Source organism: Odontomachus brunneus, unplaced genomic scaffold (assembly GCF_010583005.1).
Source record: "Odontomachus brunneus isolate Ranch 3 - 2012 unplaced genomic scaffold, Obru_v1 Obru_scaffold_026, whole genome shotgun sequence".
Taxonomy (NCBI): domain Eukaryota; kingdom Metazoa; phylum Arthropoda; class Insecta; order Hymenoptera; family Formicidae; genus Odontomachus; species Odontomachus brunneus.
The window spans coordinates 477,446-497,166 of NW_022639476.1; the positions used below are offsets into that span (position 1 = coordinate 477,446).

Sequence of the window (19,721 nt, forward strand, 5' to 3'; positions counted from 1 at the left end):
GTTTCCCCCCCCCCCCCCTCCCAACCGACAAATATTCATTTCTCTTTAGTTGTTCCGTTTTGTTTCGTCGGAAACTGTCATCGCATCGCTCGCTCATTCTTCGCAAGAGAGTGACTTATTGCTGTTGAGAGCTGCTTACCGCCTTGGTGGTCTAACATCGTCAGAGTGTTCGCTCCGATCTCCTCGCTCTACGACAGGGTCGAAGGTGCCACACATTAACGGAAACGAAAGATCGTTCTCAGTGGATGCGTGCGTAAATAACTGCGAAATAAAGTCACAGACAAGAAAGCAAACAAAATCCGCCAGCACGTCCCGTCCGCTGAATACGATGAGAGACGAAAACGTTCGAGTTCTGAGTGAGAGAGCAGACGCGATTATGATGCTACACTGATTAGACAGCTTTTACCATTGTTCGCTGCACAGGGAAAGGCATCTCGAATATCGCGTTCTTCGACAAGACGTGCCGCGTAACGAGAACAAATAATAATATCGTATTAATCGAGGTCAAACGATAATAATAATAAATAATGGTAATAATTAACGGAATAGTAGTAAGAAAACAGAGTAGTAGTGGTGGTGGTGGTAACAGTAAAAAGGAGAAAGAAATGTAACAAAGGAGAAGAAAGTAAGAATAATAATAATAATCGAGACGAAGACCCAGAGGTGGCTCACGATTATGTTGCTAAGATATTACATGTACATTATTCCAATCGCAACAATGCAATCATAATCGTTCGCCCTGCTTCCTTTTAGGCCGGTTGCAATCACGCCGTTTATCGTGCGACCAACAAAATTGTCTCTTGTGTATCAATGGGGAAACGCCTTCTCTAGAAAATGAAGAATTCACCGGTGACATTTTGATCCAAGACCTGGGGCTTTTTTAGAATATTGAATTTGGAAATGCAAACGTTACTTGAGAGCAAAATTGAGCTTCGGTTAAATTGCTCCAAATGCAAGCGGGAAAGAGGGAGGGAAAGGAAGTCAGAGAAAAAAAGAGAAAAAGAAAGAAAGAGAGGAAAAAGAGAATCACATATTAAATGAGAATCACTAATTAAATGTTTTCTCAATCAATCAGCCACGACTGCAACCGGCTTTTGTTATTAACCGCTTACGTTAGAAATCATAGATAGAAGAATAGAGAGATAACAACGATGACAGACACGACGTGTCGACGATATTAAGAGTTATGACGAGTAATGAGAAAAAGAGCGAGAGAGAGAGAGAGAGAGAGAGAGAGAGAGAAACAGATAGAAAGATGACCTAATGGAGCACAAATGAGATGTGAGATGCGCGTCGGCGACGTTGACCGTGATACGATTATCAGTGGAATTATTCTGTCATTATTTATTCCATCTGCGCGCGATATAATAATATAATCTCGAGAGGTGCGAGATACTGAAGCAAAAGAAAGAGCGACGACGAATTCCGAGCACACCTGCACCCGGGAGGAGAGCACCTACGACGGAGAGATTTTCGCGGGATCGTCCTAATAATGTTCGCACCACTGCGAGCCCCGATACCTATGGTGATAACTGATAATCACGATAATCGGCTCGATCAACGACGGGCGCATCTCGCAGCGTGGATAAGCACGGCGAGTCGCCGGGTAACGTCTCTTCAGCGTCGTACGCTCGTCTTTAGGGCGAATATGCGCGAGCCGACCGAGGATGATAGGCGGTGAGACGATGATCACATCGTGCAGCAGCGGGGACGCCGCTAATTACCCTCGCCGTGCTAATCAGCGACTCGCGCGATTGGCGCGATCGCGCCGAGCGGAGTTTCTCACGAATCGTCAGAGTCAGCGACGCGCCGCGTGTTTTCTCTTTTATTTTTCTTCTTTTTTAGTTTTTTTCTCGCTCAACGCGCGTTTCTCGTTCTCCGTCCCGAGCCCGATTAGGCGACCGGTTCAATTATATGCATATATTTATGGTACATAAGAGCCCTTCTAAGATAAACACCTTCTTCAAATAATACCGCATACATACACTTCGGCCAGCGACTCCATGTCAAGCGGGGATAGTATCTACTTGGTAAGACGACGGCCGACAGAGAGTAGTTACACGTTCGATGCACAGATTGCAATCAAGGAGAGGAATATAGAGAAAGAAAGAGAGAGTTAATAGGGGAGACAGGAGAGAAAGATGTAGACGAGGAGAGAGACTGAGAAAGAAAAAGGGAGCAAGAGAGATCAGGTAAAAGAGAGGAGATTAATAAAACAAGTTACGACAGACAGACATCTACCGCCAAGCGATTACGTGTCATAGGGAGTTAATACTTTCCTGATCTGTACACTAGATAGAACGATTACATATCGGTACGTATATATAGAGAGAGAGAAACATATACATATATATGCAATTCTATGCATATATGTATATATATATATATATATATATATATATATATATATATATATATATGTATAGAATTATATATGTATATATAAAAAGAGATATATATATAGATATATATTTTTACACGTAGATTAAAAGCGACACAGCTGTAAGCTTCGCGAGTGGCTACGGAATACAGTATAGTAAGAAACAAGTACACAGTCCAGAATTGCAGCGTGTATCTTGTGAAGTGAGATCGATCGAGCTAATTACGAGCACGAGTGTGGCACCACGACATTATTCGATGATTAACGAGCCGCTAGTAACGAAAGTAGACGTTAAAATTAATATTGATCGTACTCATTCTGGTGATAGTGACGCGCTAGATGTTGCTTTATGGTAAATCAATCGTCCGTTCGGCGGCAAGCCATTGCTGTTCGACGATTATTATGGTGATGGATCACCGCTGTATAAATAACATTACCTCACGATAATTTGCAGTTCGTATTACGCCGAGATCCATTATCAGCTCGCTAATTGTTTAGCGAATTATTTAGCGTGATTATTAATCATAGAGCAAGTTCGTGCAGTCGACGCGCTAAGCAGAGCGATTGCACAAAATAAATTCCGTACGGTTTCTACGCCATTTTTCTCGTCGAAAATTCTCGCGGTGCCCAATTCGTGCCCGGCCATCACTGTCGCGATGTAATTCGGATACACGTCGTAATACGAAAGGGTCGTATTGTAAAAAAGCGGATGCGGTAACAGCGTTTGACGAGAGTGCACTTAACAACGCCTCTAAATCTTGTTATCGACAAAGGGCGTGTAAAGGGCAGCCGATGAGGAAGAAAAATTCGCGTGAACTTGGTAAAGATACATTCCCCGCATCAAAACGCCATTATCGCACCTTGCTGCGCGCGCGTCATACGAACGCATCCCGTGTGTCGTTTGGATGAAAAAAAGAATGATAAAAAAGGAGAAGAAAACAGAGACCCGTCTGAGACCTAGAGAAAGGGACAAAGAAAAAAAATAACAAAGTAAAGAGGCGCGGGGGAGAGTAAGTGTTTTGTGTATGTGTACATGTGTGAGTATAATGGATTATAGAGAAAGGTAGGGGATGGATTTGACGGAGGGTGTAGGGAAAACGGAAACAGAACGATCACGATCGACTGAACCACTTGAACAACAGCTGTCAATTGTACACAGGAAAGACGTTTGATTGGATTGACCAAATTTCTCGTAAAATCTGAATGAACCAAGAAATTGCATTTGAAGTTACCAGAATTCTGTTCAAATTAATTAGAGATCTTATTAAATTAAACGGCGCACTGGTGAAATTCAACAGGAATTTCTGGTTCGCGCAAATTTTTCACCAAAAATTTCATTAATCCAACTAAACCTCTTTTTTGTCGTATATACACAAGAGACAGCGATAGTTCGATCTCGTTAAGCGTCTCGTGCACCATCCAACGGTTCATTCGCGCTCCAAACACGGAGGGAAGGCTCTCACCTTCATACGAAGGTGTCAAGTGAAGAAGGACCGACACAAAGGATTTGGAGAGGTGCGCGCCGAGAAAAAAAATAAAGTCACATACACATTTTGATTAAAAAAAAAGAAAAAAATACCGACTATACAGAGGAAGAGATTATATGTTGTCTGTTTATGTGATGGATAGAGCGAGGCACGAGTCGTTGGATCGTGTATGAGTCGCTCACGTCAACGCTGGCGGCAACAGCGGCAACGAGATAGCAGCAGCAGCAGCAGCAGCAGCGATGACTGATTTATTGGTGGGAACCCATTTTCACATTGTGTTGACACATCGTGACAAGTACGTCATGGGGAGAGAAGGATTCTCTTTGTCTGTAACGCTACTACCACTTCCCTTTTGCCCACACACGCGTATACGCCCACGGTACACGTCATCGACTTTTCCATGACGTCGTGATGGAAATGTGGCCCCAATAAAACAGAAAAAAAATGAGCCTGAGAATGGTTCACGTCGTGGTAGTAGCACGTGCTGCCTGGCTTGGATCGTTAAGAGGGACTCTCTCTCCGTCGGTTCGCGCGCTGTTATATCCCGAACCTTCCCCGTCCGGGGAAATTAAACGGAATGAAAGATGTATGTCTTAATCTGCCTTGCTGAAAGATGAAAATCGCGGCGGAGAGAAATCACACTGTGGTGGCTGAGCAGCGATCAGCGCCGCGTTGTGAATTCATTCGATTATCACCGAACTTATATGCTCGATCGACGAAGAAATCGAATTTTGATCACGGAGGGAAAAAAACGCATTCCCACTATTGGAATTACTCACTGGTATGTATATGAGAGACAACTATACGAGTTTTGTACGTAGAATCAAATGTATACAGTTTAATAAACTATTTTGTATTGTTATTGTAATTAAAGCTGAAAGATTATGAGAATTATTCAAAGAATTAGAGAACTGTGTATAGTTTTCGTAGCTATTCAGTTTTAGTAAACAATAACTATACTGAAAAGAAAATACTTGAAAATTTAGTTGTAAAATATAAAGTTTATTCACAGAAATTTATTTCCTACAAATAAATGTTCAAGTATTTTTTTTTGTGTACAAAATGGTTTATTAAACTATATATATTGATTCTCTGCATATAAAACTCTAGTAGTTGTCACCCTCTCTGTGCAGTTATCACTGTCATATATTTCTCTATGAGTATGCATGCAACACAAACGGGAGAGATCTTCGTTAACGACCAGAGGTGACGCAGCCGTAGTGTAATGATACAAGTAGTAGTAACGTTAGTAATATCAGTGGTGTCAGTGATTAGGATTAGCGATGGTGTTGTAATCAGTAGTAATCGTAGTAGATCCGACAGTATATATAGTAGTAGGAACATAGTAATGGTATACGCAATTGTGCAGTGACCATCGATTTCCCTAATCTAAGTTGCTAATAGAGAGCGCTGAAAGGGACTGGTCTTCATGGTCCTGTTGTCTCTTTTAACGCGAGTAAACGATTATTTCCAAGAATCGCGTCGTCGTCGTTTAAGTTATATTTTGAGAAATTAAGACGATTCGGGTAGAAGTTAAAACGGAGACGAGATCGCGATAAAGCGACAGTGTTGTTAATCGACGGTGTTGAGCCGTGAGTCAAAGCGAGTTTAATTTCAAGCGTGTTAAATCGGGCGGAGATCAATCGATATTTTGGAGGCCAATCCAGAATTGGACGGCTTTTGTGTACCAGAGAGAAAGAGATAAAGAGAGAGGAAGAGAGTAGAGAGAGAAAGAAAGTAAAGAGAGAGGTAGAGAGAGAGAGAGAGAGAGAGAGAGAGAGAGAGAGAGAGAGAAAAAGAGGGAGAGAGAAAGAGATCTCCTGTCGCAATAAGAATGGACTGTCTAACGTCGATTCCCTTCTGAAAATCGACGCGAGGCTTTCAAACTGGCGCTTGGTTTGTGTCCCGTCGGAAAACGACGATCACGACGATGATTCTCACCGACGACATCGTGTCGACGTCAGAAAAAAGAGAAAGAAAACCGACGTTTTTCGTGATTTTGCATCGTGTCAACCGCGAGAAAATTCCCCGAGCCAGTTCGTGAAGTGTTAGCTCGCACGTTCGTTGAATTCGGGAGAGACCGAATATCCGGAGTATGCAACAACCGTAATTAGAGGAGGTTGCCGGGGTAGCAGACCTATATCCGTGATATCTCGGGGCCCGGTAGAACTATGAGCATGTTAATAGAACAATTTCCGCACGGTTAACGGTCGCGACCCTAACACGTGTGTTTCGACGATTGACTCTCGAGGACGCCTCGGGATGTCTGCTCTTTTGGTCGTTTTGTCTCGCGAGATGTCCCTTTTTTCTAGCAATTTATTCAAATTTAACGCCGAATCTGTCGCGTTCAGGAGAGAACGAAGTCAATCGTTACGGTTCCAGGAACGCAATCGTTAAACGTCTTCTCCTACGATACGTCACGACCGAAAGAGTGTCGCGGTCATTATATCGTCGTGTAGAATTACCATGAGAATAACATTGCACAGGCGTGTTAAGTGATCTAGCGGATACGTTTACGTTGGATGTCTCTCGTGAATTTGCAAGCAAACGCAAGAATGATGGGACAGTCTGAGGAGATTTACGAGGGTGATTGAATATCTCGCTGACGGTAGTCAGCTTCGAAGCTGCGAAGGAGTACAGAAAAACGCGAGAAAATGCAAGAACGATCTCAAGCAAAAGCCATGAGACACCGTTCGATCGTGATAACCGAACGTAGTCGAATTCTTCACGAGGAAAAAGAATGGCATATTTTCGAGCGAGAAAGAATGAGACAGTTCGATCTCAAATTAATCATAACTTTCTCTTAAAATACCGTATACAATTCAATTCGATAAAGTTACCATTGTTTTCCTACCGGAAAACAGCGGTTTATCATTGCAAAGGGATATGCAATTTGGAAAACGAATTATTTTCCGCAGAATACTCGAATAGAGTAATAGAAACGCGTCTGAAAAATCTAAAAAACAATAATACTCGAGTTATCGTTCTTCTCTATATTCTGCGATTTTCCCGACTCAAACTTCATCTCATGTGTGCGTGTGTCACGTGTGACTGTGTGTATGTATATATATATATATATATATATATATATATATATATATATACATATATATATAATGCGTGTGGAAGGGGTATTCGCGCGGGGTGGGTAACGCTTGCGGGTTAACGGGCGCGCGACACGTTGTGTGTTTAATCGTATAAAAGGTGTGCGTGACTACAACGAGATCCCCTCGTTCCTTCACCTCTTACCCTCGTGGTACGTACGGCTGTTACTTATTGCTAACAAGCGATTCACTCACCTCCCTGGTCATCGAGTGCGACCAGAGTGCGGATGCCAGCCTCCTTGCTCTATGACAGACAGAGGCAGCATAACACAGACAACCACCACCAGTGTTAAAGAGAGAAAGAGAGAGAAAGAGAGAGAGAGAGAGAGAGAGAGAGAGAAAAAAAGGAGAGAGAGATAGAGAAAGAGAGAGTGAGAAAGAAAAAGAGAGAGAGAGAGAGAGAGTCGTATACCTTTCTTTACTCTTTTTTTGCATTTTTTTAGTAAGTATATAGTAGTAATATTAGTAGTATATTAGTATAATTAGGTATATAGACAGAGGTATATATGTACGGACAAGTCGGTGGTGGACTGGGCAAGCAAGACAAGAGGTGGATTGTGGCCGGATGTTTTGAGGTGGTTGCGCGCCGTAGAGTGGGACAAAGTGAGAAGTATCGGGGCCTCTCTCGTTTTTTGATTCTTTCTTTTTGTCTTTTCTAATCTGAGGTCTCCTTGCTATTTTATACTTTTCCACCGCTCGGACGACGTCGCGGCGCGCCCTCAGGCTCGCCTTGGCGTACTCTAATCGCGTGTTGTAAGCGCGACCTGCCCGCGACACAGAGACAGATGGGCAGAGACGGGCGGGCAATGGAGAGAAAAAAAAAAAGTAGTAGTGGGCCGATCGGAGGTACCGTCGTTGTCGCGATAATCACGCGACGGTACGAACGTTTCGGCATGTTGTCGCTTGTTGTTGTTGTTGTTGATGTTGTTGTTGTTGTTCTTGATGTTGTATCGGTCAATGGCGATGTTGTTGATGTTGTTGTTATTGTTGATGTTGTTGTTGTAGATGTTGTTCCTGTTGCTGTAATTGTCGTCGCCGTTGTTGTTGTGCAATTATTTATTTATTCTATGTTATTTTTTTCCTATACTTTTGTTTTCGTTTGTAACGAACATCTTCCTTCCGGCAAAGCGCGCGTTGGTCTTTGGTTCTGTTTTGTTTTTATTTTCTTTATTCGACTTTTTGGTTCTGCCTTTTGTGATATTCTACGAGTTTTGGCTGAACAGACCCGCGCGATTCCTCGATCGCCGATCGTCCATCTGCCCGACCTCCGCTCCGCCCGGAGGGTTGCAGGAAGGATCGACCGCGATCGAGGAGATGCGGGACCACGGTTGCAGTGTTGTTTTTTTTTTTCTGGGTGGGAATTTTTGGACACCCCCAGTAACGAAAAGAGCGGTACATAGTAGAGTGTAGGTTAGAGGTACAACCGCAGGATACAGAATAGAGTACACTTCCATCAAGTGAGATCCAATGCGCAAGGCAAGTCATAGGGCGGCCCTGCGGGCCCTCTGAGTCTCGAGCATGCCGCATGAGTGTCGGTTCGACAAAAATCGACAAAAAAAAAAGAAGAGAGAAAAGGAAATAGAAAGAATATAAAACGGAATTCTCGCGACGGTAAGCGTCTCTGTGTGGTGGTCGAATGTTGTAGAAGGGATTCGAAGGAACCTACGAACCTCGAACATGACGGAAACTTCAGCGCCTCGGGAGCCTCGGCGCAGCCGGAGAATCTGAGAATTTTAGAAAATCTAAAAATCCCGTGGGATATTCGCGAAATGTAACGGAGTAACGGAAGATCGTGACTTACAAATTCTCGGACCTCGCGAGACTCGAAAGTCTCTGAAGCTGAAAAGTCAAAAGCCGGAGGTTCGTAGCAACCTCCTGAAAACTCCAAAGTGGTACGTAACGATACTCCGCCGATGGATCGTGAAAAATACCTCACGATTACCGTGAATCCTTTGCATTTGCACAAGAAGAAACACAATTTCGTTGTAAATTAATATCACATCAAATAATAATATAATACTCAAATATAATAATATAACATAGTAGCGATATAGAGTCACAATTGAAAACGCGCGCGGCAGACGAAGGGACTCCGCCGCGATAAAATCCCGGCACGGGGCATTTCTCGGGACTCAAAGGGTTGCGAGCACCTGGACAAATGCAAAGTAAAACACACACGCACACGTAATTAGGGACGTCGGGTACAGGGAAAGGGGAAGAAGAGGAGCGATAAGGGCAGCGAATGAGTGAATGAGCGAATGAATGAACGAGACGAACGAGCGATTGATGAATCGTGGAGGAGAGAGAGGGATAATATGCACGATCATGTGTGCGATTCGAAACAATTCCCTTCCGTATTTTACCAGGTGCCCCATATTTGTACGCCGCGTTTATAGTGCTAAACGCGACCGCCTCTGCTATTCTGACCCCGAATCATATGTCTACATCAAAAATGTGTGCGGTGCAACGATACCAAGGTTGCATTTCAAATGTTCTTTTTGAGGAAAACTTTGCTAAATACCTATAGTTCACGTTACATATATTATAGACCATTGAGCAAAATTTCCTCAAAAAGGACGTTTTGAAATGCAACCTAAAGAAAGAAAAAAGGAACAGGCATCGTGAAAAATAGTACTCGGACGGTCAGATGAGACGCAGCGCTAAAATAGGGGCGAAAATACGGACAGGTGTTTCTTCGTTTGTTCTTGATCGACCGAACGAAAGATCGTTCGGCTTTCCGGTTGGATAATAATGCAATTCTCATTCGTGCCTTTACTCCCTTTCCTCACTTGGCAATTGAAGTGCAAGCGTGCGTATCGGTCGAAAGAAATACGACGCGTAATCGTGAAGATGCGTGAACGTTGCTGCGGGTGAGAGGAAGGGAGAGAGGTAAAAACGTGAATGGTGAGAGATCGGTGATACCGAAGTGACGAGCATATACATAATACGAATATAACTGCGATAAATCGATAAAGTCTAGATAAAATCTAAACGATAACAGAACAAATAGGGAAATGAAAGGTAAACAAAGTGTCGCTTCTCTTTGTCGCATGGTGTATGGTAATTCTTTGTGCTCGATGCGTTTATCTCTAACCAACGACCATCGCTATCGTAACATATTCGATTAAATGATACAAACAAATGCCAAAGCTATTCGATCGAAACTATTTTATATAGCGTTATAAAGTGTCGTGGCGCGCACTCGAGTACAAAGAATTAAATATATATTCCAAGTGTGTCGTCAATCAACGATAAGTGTAACGTACAGGATGTCCTGGAAAAAAAATAAAGACGCATATATAACCACGGCGTATCAGTCTTCGTGCAAATTTGAAAATTCGATCTGCTCTTCGATAAGGTTACTACGAGTCTTTCTTCTCAAAATTTTCGCGACTCAAAAAGCTTTAATACAATTGCCAATTTGCTTGAGAATTGCGGAGCCAATCCTAAGTGCGATGGAAAAGAGCCTCTTCTCTGGACAGCCTGCATATGAGATGCGATGCGAGATGCGCAATGTAAGAAGTCGCATTTGCTTCTTATGATCTCGTGTACGCGTGGAATAATGTATATGTGCACTGAAAGAGAGTATTGATCACTAAGAGTTTCAATGATCGTCTCTAAGAAAGTGGCAGCACGATGCATTGAAGAGGGAAAGTGGATAGTGGCTTGCAGAGAGGAAAAAGGCAAACGTACACGCGCGCGCGTACATACACACACACACATACACACACATACGCACACAACAGACAGCCAAGACAGCCAAGGCGGGCAGGCAACGAGATTTCGTCAATGGAAAATGCGAACCGAGCGGCTATTATTGCGAAATTATTTCTTTTAGATTTTATCTTTTTCAACGTGCATCTGATCAGAGAAACGTCAGCGCTTTCTCAACTTGCATTGCAGCATGGAAGATCTATTTTCAACTGTAATTTTTCTTTTTTCCATTTCTCTTTTCCTATCTAAGCGCGTTTAGTGGCGCGTCGATCTTGTACGATCGCCAGTGGCTGTCGCGCTTCGATTCACGAAATCTCGCGGAGCGGGCAAGCTAATCGAACAGGCAAGTGTAGATCGCGGATCAGGCAAGCGGAGACCACACACGGGCACACACCGTACACGTATACAACACGTACGTAACATCCAGCAACGGACAATATCGAGAGCAGCAACAGCTTTGGTTACATATACTGATGCAGCTTTCCTCCTCTTTCCTCCTTTTGATTTTTTTTTTTTTGTTATTCTCTTTTTTTCCTTTTCTTTTCCACTCTTTTTGCTTTCCTGTTTCCGAATCACATTCGTCGTTTCTCTTCCCGGCGTCTCGTCGCCCATCGCGGCACCGTCGTTCCGACAACGGTGGATTGGATGTGGTCCGCCCTGTACAAGTCAGAGCGAACCCTCCTCTCGCTCTCGGTTCGAAGATCGGAGCTCGAAGAGCGCATACCGGCGCGAGATCGATTTTTCCCTTTAACCCTTTGCTCTCCGTCTGCGTCGAAGCGTAATCGACGATAGGAATTCGCGACATACACTCCCGACAGATAGAATTATCTTTTCAGAACAATGACTGCAATGTGTAGAAGCTATTGATCGGAACCGCATTAGAAGCGACACACTCGGCGGACGTTAATCGTATACAGAGCATCCAGAGAGACCTAAATTTCAGTCACGGATTTGTTAATCAATTTAGAATGTTAAAACAGATCGCTTAAAACACCACAAATAGATATCAACGAGCACGGCGTCTCTTTAATAATTTTCATCTCATCAGTCGGTCCGCCGGTAAAAACACACATCGACCTTCGTTTCTTTTCTTTCATAAAGAGAGAGATTATTTTAGTCTAACTTGAAATTGTGATGCAGATTCCATACAGACGCTAAGAGAAAATCGAATGCACGAAAAATCGTCATGAAAAAGAATCTCATCCAACAGCAGCAGTGACTTTTCGTCCCGAGTCGAAATTTCAGCCCTGAACTCTCCAAAATCTATATACGCGTTCTGAAGGATCAATGTATGTTTAATACATTAAGGTCCTACTCTAAGAAACAGGAAACGCACAAAATGTCACTTGTAGGTTCTAAGGAGGACCTTTCGGCAAAGTTAGTAGGTTAGTTAAGATCAAGAGGTTGATGTAGGTTTCAGATTATCAAAGCGGATTTTAAATGAAATATTGAAGTTGAAAGTAGAATCGCGAAAATTCGACTCGAGATTTTTCTTCCTTTTCATGGAGAGCATGCATCAGGGTGCAAAGGGTTAAAACTCGAATCGCGCTCATCCGTGAAACTGATTTCTTTCTCTATGCTGACACGACCAGTCGACATATATATGTATATATATATATATATATAGTCCTCTCCGCTCGCTGCGCTATCGCGAACTTCGACGCAATCGGGTAATTCGCGTTGCTGTGCTGTACAACAATCTTTACAGTACAATACAATGTGCGTATGTACAATCAGTTCAGGATTAATTACATGTTCAACGAACGGCTTGACGCGACGCGAGTCGCTTGCATCTTCGCGCGATACGTTCGCGCTGAATCACACTTGCAATTCGTTCGCAAACACGAGGGAAAAAGAGACGAGAGGAGAATCTCCGTGAAATAATCAAGATTTTTTCTCGATCGTTAACGCCCATACAATAATCAGCAATCAGTGGATACTCGATGCTGATACAAGAGACACGCACAGGAAGAAGAAAAGAGGCGACGTTTGCGAAAGGATTCGCGGTAGCGAAATGAAAGAGGAAGAAAAAGGATGTAAACGCTCAGTAAAGTCTTAATATTAGGTTGAAATAGTCTTTCCCATCGTTCCCATCGTGATACAATGTACAAAGCTGTCAAAATGACAGATTAGCCGGAATCAAGTAAAAATGTACACAATATTCAGATAAACGATTAGATTTAGATTAAGCTTTTATTGAAGCTTAGGAGTCTCGTCCACTTAAAAAAAAAAATAATAATATCCTCTGATTATAAGATATTACTTCATGTAGTCCTACAGTCTAAGGAAAAACTTTTATCGAAGGAATATTTCTCTTCTTTAATGAAAGGTAATAAGATTGTTGCATACACGGAAAAGAAATTTGGCTGGATCAACCAAACTTAATTAGAAATCTTGTTTGGTTAACCAGAATCTTGTTAACTTGAACAGAATTCTGGTAACTTCAGCCGGAATTCTGTTTCATTCCGCTTAAAATTCCGCTTTAAATTCCTACTGAATATTTGGTTAATCCGACAAAACTTTTTTCCGTGTAGAATACCTTTTTTTTTTTGGTTTCTCAGAATTATCCTGAGATATTATATTTCAAAAAATTCGGCTAAAGATGAGACTATATATTGTTTGGAGTTTCAGAAATGTTTCTTACCGATTATTATGGGTTTGGAATTTAATGGATCGCTCGTGTCGTACCTGCATCGACGGTCTGCGAGCAAAATCTTTGAGCGACGAGAATGCTGGGATGATCTCGCGTATTTATACATAAAATATCGCAAACAATATTGAGATTATTTATAAATGAATTCACCAATGTCTTATGTTATATTTCATGATCATTATCGTCAATTAATTGTTACTCATTATTAACTGATCGTTATTGTAGCGCGCTCGACTGCTTGGCGCATTCGCGCACTCGTTCCCATAATCTTCCGGGTATTGTCGCGCGAAATCATATTAGCGGTAATTGCCAATTATCTGTCGCGTTAGCTTTCCAGGATCAATACAAATATAAGGAAGTGACGTGTCTGCTGCCGCCGGTGAATAACGACAGCTCGACCAAGCGTTACTTGATGGAAAATCCCATCGAGCGAAACGCGCAAATTTGATCTTCTTCGGCGATTTCGCTTCGCGAAGTTAATTCTACGGGTTTTGATCAGTATGGCTGAAGACGAATACGGAAAGAACAGATCTTGCATTTTCGTGCCAAAATAGTGATATTATATACGGGGAAAATATAGCAATAAAGTTTCTTTAAAATTATATTTCTTTTTACTAATGCTTTTTATAAAGATGGACTATACTAAAATTGTAGTACAAATTACCATATACTTTAAGAGAAAAAATATCTAAAAAATAAAAATAATTTATTCGATGGACACTGACAACATATTTACTTAAATATAGATTCTTTTATTTAAACAAAATTATTGCTTTCATGAAAAATTAAGATTTTAAGAAAATATAATGTTTTTTATTTTGAAAAATATTTTATATTAATATAAGTGAATGTTTTAGTATAGAACCCAACAAATAAATATTGTCTATTTCTTAGATATCTTTTTTCTTTGAAATAATAAATTTGTTGATTTATCCTAGTATACGATATAAAAAACATTCAAGTAATTAAGCAAATTTATAGAAAAAAGTGTTTTTTAAACAAAGATATAATAACTTTAATCATAATTTTCTGTATGTTGCAATTTTTATCACAATATTCCTTCAATGTATGCAAGAAGGAATTACATCCTTCTTCTTGCGTTTTTGCGTGTTTGCGTGAAAATAAATATCAAATTTTCTTACACGGTTTATCAAAAACTTTCCTGCCGAAACGTCTCGTCAAAATAATTCCTTCGTAAAACCCGACAGAAATTTCGTTCGTCGAGAAAGTAATCGATCGCGCGAAAAGGGCAAAGTATGCGCACCTTCTTCCAACAGGCAACAGTGATTATGAAAGCAGAAAACAATTCGTCGCTCACAGACCATCGCGCGGGGAGCTTGCGCTAAAGGAGGTCACGAAAAAGATCCGAGTGTAATCGTTGATTCTCATCCGCAATGAGAAAATTCACAATCGAGCAAAACAGAAAGGAAAGAAGGAAGATGGGGAATCAAGCGATCGCTCTCGCGGATGAGTTTCAGGGATTCCCGTCTCGTCTCGTCCCCGTCGCGTCATGAAACGAGTATGACTAATTCCTCGTGGAAACTGAACTTTGCGATTTATTGTTTTTGACGATGAATTAAGAGGCACGATCTACCGCTTGTACGCGCACCTACGCGTCTTTACTATTGACGCGTGTGAATATGACGACGACGACGACGACGACGACGACGACGACGACGACGACGACGACGATGACGACGACGACGATGACAATAATCGTCATCCATGGACGATGACGCATTGCGCATTGCGGGTGTTTACGTACGCTTTCCAGTCGATGATTCGAGGACGTCTCCGGTGCTCGAAATGCGAACACGTGCTTATTAGTGCAGCCACAAGTAAATAAGTAGCGAGAGAGAAACAATGAGAGAAAGAGCGAGAGAGAGAGAGAGAGAGAGAGAGAGAGAGAGAGAGAGAGAAAAAGAGAAAGGGAGAGAGAGAGACTGAAACGGAACGACGCAAGGGCTTCCTCTTTTAAAGGGATCCTCTCCGTTTCTCCCAAGTAAGGGGATCCTGAAAGGGACTCTCGCGAGAAGTCTTCTATCAAAGATACAGCACTTCGCGCTTTCGTATTGCCGTGCATTTCTTATCTCGACACGAATTGTAACGCAACTCGACAGGTCTATAGCGAACACTCTCGCGATTGCGTAATACTACGCAACTGCGAGGAATAGGAAATTTGTCAAAGAAAATCGCAAATTTTTTTCCTTCCATGTCCTCCGACACGAGCCGAAATCACAAATTTAGACAGTAGAAACATCTAAACAAATGTGCTGTCGAGTGCAAAATTCGTATATTCGCGACACACGACACAGCTGTTGATGGACGCGCTGTGGAAGAATAATTGCACAGAAGTGACGTCAACGACGCGCGCAATACTCGAGAAGTAATTTTTCTAGATGAAAAAATAGTAACGATTCAACGTTTCACGATTCGTGAAGTAATTGCGGCATGACACTAATTCTAATCACGGAAGAGAGAGAGAGAAAGAGAGAGACGATAATGCAGCGTGGATCGGATCGCGGAAGCCAGTTGCGTTCGCTCCTTCGACGAGCACAGTAAGTTAAAAGTGGAGAAGAAGAGCAAACATCTCCGTATGTACAAAACAAATATAGATAGAACCGCATACATTCATAGATACACACGCGCACACATATATAGATGTATCGAGAGAGTAGATATCGAAGGTACGAGCATAAGAGACAGCGAATAATTATGCAATGGGGAAGAGAACACGGAGAGAGCTGTAGAGTATGTAGACAGAACTCCTATTTTCTTTCCTTTTCTTTTCACGGTCACGACGCGCGCGCGCGCGAACGCACGCAATGAGAACATGTGAAATGCACACACGCACGCGCGCGGTGAAAATAAAACGCGAGCGAATCGATACGCCACGCGTATCGCAAGTCGCGGAAAAAAACATACTCGTCGATACTTCCGCACAGCGTCATAAACTTCCGAGCAAGGCTTAAAATTTAATTCGTCTACTGTGTCGGCGCGGCGACAAATCGTTTTTTTCCACAAGATATTCATTCCGCCACTTCTTCCGTGCAAACTATTGCCTTGCCAAGGCAACTGACCCCGAATATTAAACATATTTTCTTCAGATTATTTTTCCTCAACGCGTCCGACGTATAAGCTACGTTTCAGAACCACTCTCTGTATATATATCCTGTTTCTAGAGTGAATACTTCGATCAATTCCACGTGGACCGTTCCATGTAAAATTCCGAAAGGCTTCCAACTCCCAGATATAGTCAGAGAATTTGGCACTTGTATCCCAAATTAAGACAATCCCCCGTCAGTTTGGCAAAATTCGCTTCAGTTTAACCGAGGAACGATATTCTCCCCTCTCAGCCCATCGATTGAATTCGTAATTAAGAAAAACTCGTCTTCGAATTCGTCAATGACCGACAGCTGTGGGAAAGTACGACGATATCGGAGCAATTCACAAAATAAACCGGCGAATGAGCGTGGATACATCGAACTTCAATGAAGCCTTAAACAGCGACTATTAGGAAGATTAATAAAGAAACATGAATGAGTTTTGGCTTAACAACTGTTAAGGTCTCATCAAAGCTTCATGTAACCGAGATGGATTCGTTCCATTCTGATCCTTCCGACTTTATCGTACGCGTTCGAATACGCGATCCCGCGTTAACGGTCGTTAATGTTCGTAATAACGTTCCAGATCAAAGACTCCCTACGGTCTGAATCACCTTTATGTGATCGTCGCGCTAAACTAAAAGAGAGAGAAAAAAAAAAGAAAAAACGCGCTCTCTCTCCCTGTATTTTTTGCGCGCGCGTTCGCTACGCGCCTCGCCGTCTCTCTCGGAGCGCGTCGATGCGTCGTCTTACAGTTTCTCCTCACGCGCGAAGTCAGGATGTATGCTCTCGCGTGGTCTGTTCTCCCCCTGATTCTCTCTTTGTTTTTGCTTCTCCGTCCTTTTCACGATTTCAAGATCGCATAGATCGGAGGGGGGTATATATTGTATCGTCGCCCGTGTCGGGGAACGAGCCCTCTCTATCCCGCTCGTCGGTCGCGCGCGCAATGTTAATTAATTTTCTCTTCATCCCCCGCGACAACACGCTCGGACCGCAACAACACGCTCGGGAATTGTCGCCCCCTCTGTGGCGCCAGAGCTGGATAAAATACTACTTCGAAAGATCGGCACTCTTCGGCCCCCTATAGCTCGGCGTCACATGCTCGCGTCCTCTCCTATTTTACACGAAAGACCCCTCGGAAGCCTTTCCTCGCCCCCTGCTTATGTCCCCTCTCCCCGATTGGACTCGCTACCGCGAGAGCGTTTTGTTAGCGGGCGTGATTTCGCAGAGCGGAAACGCGGAATTCGACGCGCCCGCACAAGAAGAAGAACCCATCATGTCCTTCAACCAGTCAAGTGGCGCTGCACGTTTCGCACGTTAACACGTCAACCCTTTATCAACGGCTGCGTTACACGTGTGTCACGTGTGTGCACGTGTCACTTCCGCTCAACGTGATGGAGATGCGCCTATTCAGATTGAAAAGTCGACACAATCCCGTCGTATTTAATTAAGAAGAAAAGGGAAAAACAGTTGAATAACGGGACTGCATACCGCAGATAAGAAACGCGAAATTATTTTTTACAAAATTGACGAATCTTTCTGAATCTCCTCGTACTGACTTCGGCGCGCTACTGTGAAAGGGTTAACGTGCCTCCTTCGAGAGTTCTTCTGACGGGCTCAGGCTCGTCGATTAGTTCTCGATGGCTTCGTAGGACGGTCTCGGCGATCTACTTGTTAAACCGTCCGAGTGCCTCAAGTCCAAAATCGGAGTCCTCCTCGTAGAGAGCGGCGGCAGGATATATCGACGCGGGGAAACGTCGCGCGACGATCTCAGGGATCGGATCTCGAGGTGTGTACTATCGCCACTTGACCGGTTTAACGATCGAAATAGTACTTTGCCCACCTCTCTCTGGCGCGACTCCTTCTTTGTTTCCTGTTTTCATTTTTTTTTTTTACTTTTTTTTTTCTCTTTGTCGCCATCGTTTTTAAGATCGTTTCGGTAGAACTCCAAGCAAGCAGTGGGCGCCCGTCTTGCCGCAGTAGCGCGCAACGAGATTCGTCGATGAAAATCGTTTCCTAGTTTACGAGATAGACGTGGGGGGAGGTGAGGTGGGAAAGAGGCTCGGGGTTTTATGGGAGTTGGTGGACTTACGAGGGGCTAAAGAGGCTTTACGGAAAGGCCGCTACACGGTGACCAGGATAGTTTCCCAAAAGGGGGGTGGCATTGACAGCGGGATCGAGGAACGATCGAGGGTCGAGAGTCAATGCGCAAAATAGGAAGGACAATACTGAAAAGGACAAACTCACCTCCTCGCATAACAGCAGCATACGCCTCGTGCTCTCCAGAGACTGAAACAAAGTCGATTCCGCAAGTTACACATCACACACGTCCGCCACGCGACGACGCTTGATGTTTTGCTTATGATCGCGGGGATCGCGCGTACGGAGTTGTGTTAGTCTCGCCGAAAAGGAGCTAATTTAACTTTAGTTAACTATTCGTTAATACTCAGCAGACGTGAAACCGACTTTTCAACTTTTGCATCTCGCCTTCATATTTTTTCCTTTTCTCTTTGCATACGCGGAAAAAAAGATATGGCGCACGTAATAAAAAGAAATATTTAGTAATATGAACAACACAGTTGCATCAACCTAGTTATCTTTATGTGATGGTAATGCGTACTCAGTCACGCTGGCGCGTCAACTGCAATCAGAAATCTGTTGGGATTGCATTTACTATGGATACACTCTAGTTGGAACAACCAGATTTATGTGTGAGCTAACCATAATATTTTTTTTCCGTGTAGCAACACTGCCATATGTATTAAAATTTCGAGTGTATTAAGGTTTCAAAAACTACAAAGAGTCACGAAAACATCCGTCAAGTGCCATCCGAGGGTCTAAACGCTCGCGATCAAGATTTCGATCATGTTCACAACAATCGCGCCTGAGGATTCTCTCGACATGCTCGAGGGTTCTTCAAGTCATCCAGCATCCACCTCGTTTTCAAATAAGCGGACTAGTAGATTAATTAACGAGAACGACCATAATAAAATGCTACGACGACGGAAATTTCTTTCGGCGGGAGACGCTCATTACTCGGCTCGTTGAGCTGGCGCAGCGGCGAATCGGAGCTGAAAATCGCAAAGAAATGCCGGACCGCGCGCATCCATCGCCTACGTGGACGGAAATCTCGGCGATATCACGTCGATTTCAGCTCCCGGCCGTCGCAAATCCTCGTGACGGTCACGATACATCACGCGCTCGCGCAAACACACACACACACATACATACACACACACACACACACACACACACACACACACACACACACACACACAC

At 43.2% G+C, this 19,721-nt stretch overlaps 1 protein-coding gene across 7 annotated transcripts in view; it reads right to left on the reverse strand.

Annotated features, from left to right (window-relative positions):
- The window catches only part of LOC116842637 (synaptosomal-associated protein 25), a 50,576-nt gene that overhangs the window by 20,526 nt on the left and 10,329 nt on the right, over positions 1-19,721 (reverse strand). For 5 of the 7 annotated variants that reach the window (XM_032812127.1, XM_032812124.1, XM_032812128.1 and 2 more), the window contains 2 exons: positions 18,690-18,731; positions 140-188 (listed from right to left, as the gene is read on the reverse strand). In XM_032812127.1, coding sequence (XP_032668018.1) covers positions 140-188; positions 18,690-18,731 — 91 coding nt within the window. Of the gene's footprint in view, positions 1-139; positions 189-7,166; positions 7,216-18,689; positions 18,732-19,721 lie in introns of all 7 variants that reach the window. The other 2 variants (XM_032812130.1, XM_032812131.1) reach the window with 2 other exon arrangements.